This window comes from Hylobates moloch, unplaced genomic scaffold (genome assembly GCF_009828535.3).
Source record: "Hylobates moloch isolate HMO894 unplaced genomic scaffold, HMol_V3 SCAFFOLD_6, whole genome shotgun sequence".
Lineage (NCBI taxonomy): Eukaryota > Metazoa > Chordata > Mammalia > Primates > Hylobatidae > Hylobates > Hylobates moloch.
Genome location: NW_026652281.1, coordinates 153224336 through 153232761, shown reverse-complemented (window position 1 = coordinate 153232761; position 8426 = coordinate 153224336). Strand labels below are relative to the sequence as shown.

General features: G+C 51.6%; 1 protein-coding gene across 1 annotated transcript; it reads left to right on the top strand.

The window, feature by feature from the left end:
* Positions 1 to 439: 439 nt before the first annotated feature.
* Positions 440 to 4433, top strand: TMED9 (transmembrane p24 trafficking protein 9). The gene is made up of 5 exons (XM_032158673.2): positions 440 to 679; positions 856 to 956; positions 1966 to 2091; positions 2455 to 2601; positions 3585 to 4433. The coding sequence occupies exons 1-5, from the start codon at positions 496 to 498 to the stop codon at positions 3732 to 3734; spliced, it is 708 nt and encodes a 235-aa protein (XP_032014564.1). The 5' UTR covers positions 440 to 495; the 3' UTR covers positions 3735 to 4433.
* Positions 4434 to 8426: the final 3993 nt, after the last annotated feature.

Sequence of the window (8426 nt, the reverse complement as noted above, 5' to 3'; positions counted from 1 at the left end):
TAGGAGTGGACAGGGTATGAGGATAAAGAAGTGGTAATGGGAGACCTTGCCTTTTTTTTCTTTTAATCTTTTTTGATAATACATTTGTGCATTATTTGGTCGTTCTCTTTAAATTCATTTTTAAAGGTAGAAGCAAATCAAGAGTGGTAGATGCTATGCCAAGGAAAGTAAGGGATCCTAGGTTCGAATCCCGTGTCTGTTCGCAATTCGCTCCGCGACCTCAAACAAACGACCTCAGTTTCATCTATAAAAAGCTGGTAACCATCGTCAGTTGCCAGGCCATGAAGAGAGTCAACGGAAAGAAGTTTTTATTCTAGGGCACCCGCTCTCTCGCAGGTAAAAGCCGCGCCCCAATCAGGTACTGCCGCGCCAGGGCCGCGGGACATCTCGGGATTTGTGGTCCACCCGGCGGAACTCGCGGTCCCGGCAGGCACCGCGGCGGCGGCAGGGCGACGTGGCGCGGCCGGCTGCGGCTGCGCAGGCAGGTGGAGCAAGATGGCTGTGGAGCTGGGCGTGCTGGTCGTCCGGCCCCGGCCCGGAACCGGGCTGGGTAGAGTGATGCGGACCCTCCTGCTGCTGCTGTGGCTGGCGACGCGCGGAAGCGCGCTCTACTTTCACATCGGAGAGACGGAGAAGAAGTGCTTTATTGAGGAGATCCCAGACGAGACCATGGTCATAGGTGCGGGGGCGGGGAGGAAGGGGCGAGTTTGGAACGTGACCGTGGTCTTGGGGCGGGGGAAGCGAGACAGTCAGCTCTCTAGAGCCGGGAGGAGACGGCCTCGCCGTGCCCAGGCGGTCGCGGAACCCATGCCACCTCGCGCTCCTCTGACCTGGGCTCGCCCTGCTTCCCTCAAGGAAACTACCGGACGCAGCTGTATGACAAGCAGCGGGAGGAGTACCAGCCGGCCACCCCGGGGCTTGGCATGTTTGTGGAGGTGAAGGACCCAGAGGACAAGGTGAGCCAACCCCCCCTTCCTCTCCGCCAGCCTCTCAGTTAGGCGGGCTCTGGTACTTCCTCTTCTAGTTCCTGCATCTGCTAAAGTGGGAGAGACAGTTGATGTTGTGGGAATATCCTAGTGACTTGCGTGACCCTGCCAAGTTAGTTACCTTCCCGGAACCAGTTTCCCGGTCTGTGAAATAGGCGGATTAATTGTGGTGATAAAAATCAAAGAGTTTTGTCAACTCTTAAAGTCGTCCAGACTTTAAGATTTCACAGAACATGATACTTTCCCCACAAAATGAGCAGCTTTTAATCTTCACAAGTAAGGATATTAAAACGAACGGCAAAACCCTTCAGCTCTCACCTTCTGTCACTTTTCATTAAAAAACAAACTCATGGCGGGGTGTGGTGGCTCTTGCCTGTAATCCCAGCACTTTGGGATGCCAAGGCGGGTGGATCACTTGAGGCCAGGAGTTCAGGACCGGCCTGGGCAACCTCCGTCTGGCAAACCCCAGATGGAGGTTTTTTGTATTTGTAAAAATACAAAAAAAATTAGCCGGATGTGGTGGCACACACCTCTAATCCCAGATACTTGGGAGGCTAAGGCACGATAATCGCTTGAACCCGGGAGGCTGAGGCTGCAGTGAGCTGAGATAGTGGCACTGCACTCCAGCCGGGACAACAGAGTGAGACTCTGTCTCAAAAACAAAAACAAAAAAGAACCCCCCAAAAAACAACTCACACCAAAAAAGTTGAAAGGGCATGAGCTATAAAGGAAAGCCCTTCCCAAGAGCAGTCAGTCACTTGCCACCCTGGCGTCAGACTCTCAGACCCTAAACACCTGCCCCAGAGAGTTCTCACACAAGCATATGGCAACAGCTGCTGAGCAGCTTTGAATCTTTCAGTGTGGTGAGGTGTGAAAGGCTGTGCCTGTCAACTTTTGCAGTACTTAGAGCCTTAAGCACTGTTTTCCTCCATTCCCATCCCTACCATGATACCGACGGAAGCTTGTTACCTTCCTCCAGGTCATCCTGGCCCGGCAGTATGGCTCCGAGGGCAGGTTCACTTTCACCTCCCATACCCCTGGCGAGCACCAGATCTGTCTTCACTCCAATTCCACCAAGTTCTCCCTCTTTGCTGGAGGCATGCTGGTAAGTGGGCCCATGTGAGACTTGCAGGTTTCAGCCTTCATCCTTTGGTGAGGACTGGGGGACCCGTGGTGCTGTGGGTGTGAGAGGATTATGTCAGATTTTGTGTCTCCTAAGAACACTGGGTTTCCAGTGGATATCCAGGACACAGTGACTGAGCTCTTTGTATACGCCTCACTCAGAGCACCAGCCTAGGCTTAATACTTGCTTGTGTGCCCAGAGCCCCATGGGGCTAAGACACTGAAGAGGGCCCATTCTGTTGGCTAAATGAACAGATGAAGGAAAGTCGGGGATGAGCTGTCAGTCTCTGGCAGGAAGATGGAGCAGGGCTACCAGATTTCCCTTATCTCCTTTGTCTGTCTTCAGAGAGTTCACCTGGACATCCAGGTAGGTGAACATGCCAACGACTATGCAGAAATTGCTGCTAAAGACAAGTTGAGTGAGTTGCAGCTACGAGTGCGACAGCTGGTGGAACAAGTGGAGCAGATCCAGAAAGAGCAGAACTACCAGCGGGTGAGTGACTGGGCCGGGAGCAGTGGGCTTCTCCCTAGAAGCTGCCCACTGGCTCAGCCAGGAATTTCACATTAAATTCATTCTGAGACCCCCAAGGGACTTACCTGCACTGCATTGTAGGTCGTGGGGCAGGTATTACTAACTCCACCTTGTAATTGAGGATACAGACTCATAAGAGGCTGTCATTGCCCTAAATCACAGCTACACACAGAATGGCACAGTAGGATTTGATACCAACACCTTGGGTGCTGTTTCAGTGAGTCCACATGCTCCCAGGACCGGGGTCTCAAACTTACCGGTGACCAGGAACCAGAGAGTACCATGAATGAATCTGTGACCTTAAGGACTAGTAGGGCAGTGACCCATCTAAACAAGCACAGCCACTGTTCAGTGTCACCTGGGGGCCTCCTTGCAGAAATACCAGCCCTGGGTTTACAGATATTCCATTTTTTTCAAGAGAAATAGGATTTTTATGTGAACATTTTAATTTATTTTTTATTTTTTTTCTATTGCTGCTGCACAAATTACCAGTGTTTTAAATGTTGACAAAAGACTGTGCACTGTGTGAGCCCAACAAAACATACATAAAGGCCAGATCCAGCCCCCAGCCTGCCAGTTTACAGCCTGTGCCCACCATCTTCAAGGAGCAGTCTGGGAGACATAGGCAGAGGGCTTAGGGCAAGTCCACTCCTGTGTGCTCCAGGGCAGCTCTGCCTCGTGGGGTGATACCGCAACTACCTTACCTCTCTCCCAGGCACCAGGGCAGGACTAGGTGAGGGCTATGCCTGACAGATGAAGAAACAGACTTGGGAGAACGAGTAGGTTGCCTGAGGGTAAAGATAGTCCCCAGGTAGAGTGACACTTTCCAGGCACTTGGCTGGAACCTGGGCAAAGCTGGCTGACCTTGGGCATCCTCTTGGTCTGGGAATCCAGCAGTTATAGCAGCCCCAGCCAACTCAGGCTCACCTTATATTCCCCTACAGTGGCGAGAGGAGCGCTTCCGGCAGACCAGTGAGAGCACTAACCAGCGGGTGCTGTGGTGGTCCATTCTGCAGACCCTCATCCTCGTGGCCATCGGTGTCTGGCAGATGCGGCACCTCAAGAGCTTCTTTGAAGCCAAGAAGCTTGTGTAGCTGTCCCAGGTGTCACAACCCATCCTCCCAGGCGGGGGGAGAAAGGGCCTCCTGGAACTGACTTCTTCTGTCAGGAGGACTGGTTTCCAGCCACACCTGTTCTGGAAGGGAGAGGGGCTGGAGGCACCCACAGGCACAAGCTGAAGGCAGCAGCTTGGCTAATACTGAGCAGGTGGTGGGGCAAATTCCTGCCCTGTCTCTCTGGCCTCTGGGCCCTTTGGCAGTAATCACCCAGGGGCTGGTAAAGCCCCTCCTCTTGGCACCTCACAATCACAGTGTTACTGATCAGGGATGTGAGGCTGCTGTTGGGGGTTGGGGGAGGGGAATGGGCAGGCAAGCCAGTCTTCTGTCTTCCTTTGCTAACCTAGGGTTTTAAGCAGGTTAGGGTATGGTGCCTGTCATACCCACCTGCCACCCTGGGAACCTCACTGTTCTCTCTTTCAGCCTAGACCTGCTGATCCAGGGTGTGTGTGAGTTGAGGGTGGGTGGAGGGGTTTGCAGTATGGGAATGTGGCCCTGCGGTTGACCTGAGCTGCTTCACATGGTTGTCCATTCTGGGGCTTAAAGAACTGGGACCAGGCCAAGTAGAGGCCTTGGTGCTGGTTGGGGTGGGGCCTGCAGAGTCTTAGTTACTGATTTCATTTTCAATAAATTTAGGTTTGTTACATGAGTTTCCCAATAAAAAAAAAATGACTTCTTGTCCAGTGCAAGTTACTCAATCATCAGTGGGCATAACTGCAAGGTGCTTCAGAGAATGTCAGTTCTTCCAAAGAGCAAAGCACTTCACATTCCAAAGTGAATTCCCACCAGTCAGCTTCATTCTTTCCTTCTTCTCCAGGCCTTCCTGTGGCAGGGAATAGTGGGTTTGTCCAAGATTACACAACAAGTAAATTGGGCTGGGGCTCAAATCTATACCCTTTCCTCCGTGCCAGCTCCCTGGTGAAGTTCCCTCTGTTTCTAGAGTCAGTAAGCAGGATTGTCATGGATGCTGCCAGGAAGTGCCTGTTAAGGAGGTGCATTGAGCAGAGGAGTGCTACAGGACAGCCACCCTGGGCTGGCAGGGACAAGGATGTTGATGGGCTAAACCAACAGCAAGTGATTTCAACCAGGATCATGAAGGAGAGGAAGGATTCTGCTGGAAGGAGATGGCAGGACAGGGGTGGTTGGAGAAGTGGAGGCAAACAGCTGGAATGGAGGTGGATGGGTGTTTAGTTTCAGCTGCAGAGGGTGTTGTGAAGAAGCTGGAAAGGAAGGTTGGATTAGAGTTAGAGAAGCCTCGAGCCCCAGGTAAGCGATTTGGACATGCCCATCTTTCAAGAGGGGCTGTAGGCACCCACAGGCACAAGCTGAAGGCAGCAGCTTGGCTGGCTTAATACTGAGCAGGTGGTGGGGTAAATGCCTGCCCCGTCCCTCTGGCCGCTGGGCCCTTTGCAGTAATCACCCAGGGGCTGGTAAAGCCACTGAGAGCCCTATTGGCACCTCAGAATCACAGTGTTACTGATCAGGGATGTGAGGCTGCTGTTGGGGGTTGGGGGAGGCAAATGGGCAGGCAGTTTTGAGAAGAACCTTCTGACAAGAAATGTGAGGGAGGTTACAGCAGTGTGTGAGAAAGAACGGGAAGAAGGAGACAAGTTTGGGGGCTGCTTCCCCTAATGGGATGATGCAATCTGGGCTCATGCTGCCAACTAATTCTTCCACATGAAAAAAAAAAGTTTTTTGGCCGGCCATGGTGGTTCACATCTGTAATCCCAGCACTTTGGGAGGCTGAGGTAGGTGGATGGCTTGAGGCCAGGAGTTTGAGACCAGCCTGGCCAACATGGTGAAACCTCATCTCTACTAAAAATACAAAAAATTAGCCAGGTGTGGTGGCGTGTGCCTGAAATCCCAGCTACTTGGGAGGCTGAGGCAGCAGAATCACTTGAACCCAGGAGACAGAGGTTGCAGTGAGCCAAGATCGCATCACTACACTCCAACCTGGGCTACAGTGAGACTCTGTCTCAAAAAAAAAAAAAAAAAAAGCCGGGAGCGGTGGCTCACGCCTATAACCCCAGCACTTTGGGAGGCCGAGGCGAGCAGATCACGAGGTCAGGAGATCGAGACCAACCTGGCTAACACGGTGAAACCCCGTCTCTACTAAAAAAAAAATACAAAAAATTAGCCGGGCGTGGTGGCGGGCGCCTAGTCCCAGCTACTCGGGAGGCTGAGGCAGGAGAATGGCGTGAACCCGGGAGGCGGAGCTTGCAGTGAGCCGAGATTGCGCCACTGCACTCCAGCCTGGGCAACAGAGCGAGACTCCATGTCAAAAAAAAGAGTATTTTTAAAGAACAGCTTTAAAATTGCAGAAAAATTGTGAAGACTTTCCCTGTTATTAACATCATGCATTACTTTATCCAGACTTCCTTAGTTTTTACCTACTGTCCTTTCTCTCTTCCAGGATTCCACATCACATTTAGTCACTGTGTCCCCTTAGGCTCCTTTTGGCTGTGACAGTTTCTTAGACCTTCCTTGTTTTTGATGATTCCTTGACTGTTTTGAGGAGTACAGGTCAGGTGTTTTGTACAATTTCTCAGCTAGGATTTGTCTGATGTTTTTCTCATGATTAGACTAGAGTTGTGTGTTTTTGAGAAAAGACCACAGGCTGGGCATGGTGGCTCATGCTGTAATCCCAGCACTTTGGGAGGTAGAGGCAGGCAGATCACCTGAGGTCAGGAGTTCGAGACCAGCCACCAACATGGTAAAACCCCATCTCTACTAAAAATACAAAAATTAGCCAGGCGTGGTGGCAGGCGCCTGTAATCCCAGCTACTTGGGAGGCTGAGACAGGAGAATTGCTTGACCCCGGGAGGCAGAGGTTGCAGTGAGCTGAGATCGTGCCACTGCACTCCAGCCTGAGTGACAGAGTGAGACTCTGTCTCAAAAAATAAATAAATAGGCCGGGCGCGGTGGCTCACGCTTGTAATCCCAGCACTTTGGGAGGCCGAGGCGGGCGGATCACGAGGTCAGGAGATCGAGACCACGGTGAAACCCCGTCTCTACTAAAAATACAAAAAAATTAGCCGGGCGTGATGGCGGGCGCCTGTAGTCCCAGCTACTCGGAGAGGCTGAGGCAGGAGAATGGCGTGAACCCGGGAGGCGGAGCTTGCAGTGAGCCGAGATTGCGCCACTGCACTCCAGCCTGGGCGACAGAGCAAGACTCCGTCTCAAAAAAAAAAAAATAAAAAAAAAAAATAAATAAATAAAACAAAATAAAAAAGTGAAAAGAGACCAGAGTTGAAGTGTCATTATCAACATGGCTCTTAGCTGGATATCACATTTAAAAATTAGATAATTTGGGTTTTCATTTGAGATCTGATTTCTTGAGAGAGTGAATCTGACAATCTGAAGTAGGGCTTCATCCTGATGTGGTAACAGCTAACCGGATGGAGCCCTTTAGATGGGCTGTGCATTGGCCAAGATTCTGGCGTAGGATGCAGTGCCCTGGGGGAGTCAACAGGAAGGGGAATGGGTGGATTATATACTTCCAGGTTTACGGGGTAAAGGGGTTACTGGGAATGATTCATTTCCCACCCATGGTGAAGTTATCTCTGAAGCAGAGTGATTAAGCTCATAGATTGTGGGGAAAAAAACCAAAAACCCCAAACCCATAGATTGTGCAACCAAACTACCTGATTTGCCTCTCTGTGCCTCAGTTCCCTCAACTTTAACTTGGGGATAAGCACCTACCGACAAGGGCTACGTGAGATAACCCTCATGTAGTAAGAACTATTAACAATGACTGGCACATAATAAGAACTTAATAGATGTTTGCTATCTATTAGGAAACTTAAAGTTTGCCTGGAAGAGCAGAGGAGGTCAAGTCTAACAACTGCCGCTTTCTTTCCCCAGGTAGGAGGCTAGCAGGAGGGGTGGGGGGGCTGGGGGTGAGGGGGATGGTTAAATTCCCACGCTGACGGGGCAGATATGGGAACTCAGTCTCCTATTCCCTTCTTCAGTTCTCAGCTCCACCAAAGTACCCTTTTCCTGAATGACAGCTATCATTTATATGGCGTTGAACTGTGTGCCTCGCGCTGCACAAGTGTTTGCACTTTCTCCTTGAATCCCCACAGCTACCATATAGAATAGGAGCCATTGATATACCCAGGTGAGGAAACAGATGCAGAGATGTGGCTTGGTCAAAACACAGCTGAATTGGAAGAGTCGAGTTTCTTTTTCTTTTCTTTTTTTTGACGGAGTCTCGCTCTGTCGCCCAGGCTGGAGTGCAGTGGCGCCATCTCGACTCACTGCAAGCTCCGCCTCCCGGGTTCACACCATTCTCCTTCCTCAGCCTCCCGAGTAGCTGGGACTACGGCACCCGCCACCACGCCCGGCTAATTTTTTGTGTTTTTAGTAGAGACGGGGTTTCACCGTGTTAGCCAGGATGGTCTCGATCTCCTGACCTCGTGATCCGCCCGCCTCGGCCTCCCAAAGTGCTGGGATTACAGGCGTGAGCAGAGTTGGGTTTCAAATTCAGTCAACTTGTCTTCAGAGCTCGGCTCCTAACGCCTGCGCGGGCTGTCAGCTGAACTCAGCGCCGAGCCGTGAGCTTGGCTTTGCCCCTCCAAGCTTGCGCGGAGAACGCGCCGCCTGGGCCGAGACGGGGACCCCGGGACGCTCCCGCCTCCCCTGGGGAAGAGGACGGAGACGCAGATTCTC

Coding starts and splice junctions, on each gene's coding strand:
- TMED9 (XM_032158673.2), top strand. CDS start 496: ATGGCTGTGGAGCTGGGCGTGCTGGTCGTCCGGCCCCGGCCCGGAACC. Junction 957..1,965: donor TGAAGGACCCAGAGGACAAG/GTGAGCCAACCC, acceptor ACCTTCCTCCAG/GTCATCCTGGCCCGGCAGTA. Junction 2,092..2,454: donor TCTTTGCTGGAGGCATGCTG/GTAAGTGGGCCC, acceptor GTCTGTCTTCAG/AGAGTTCACCTGGACATCCA.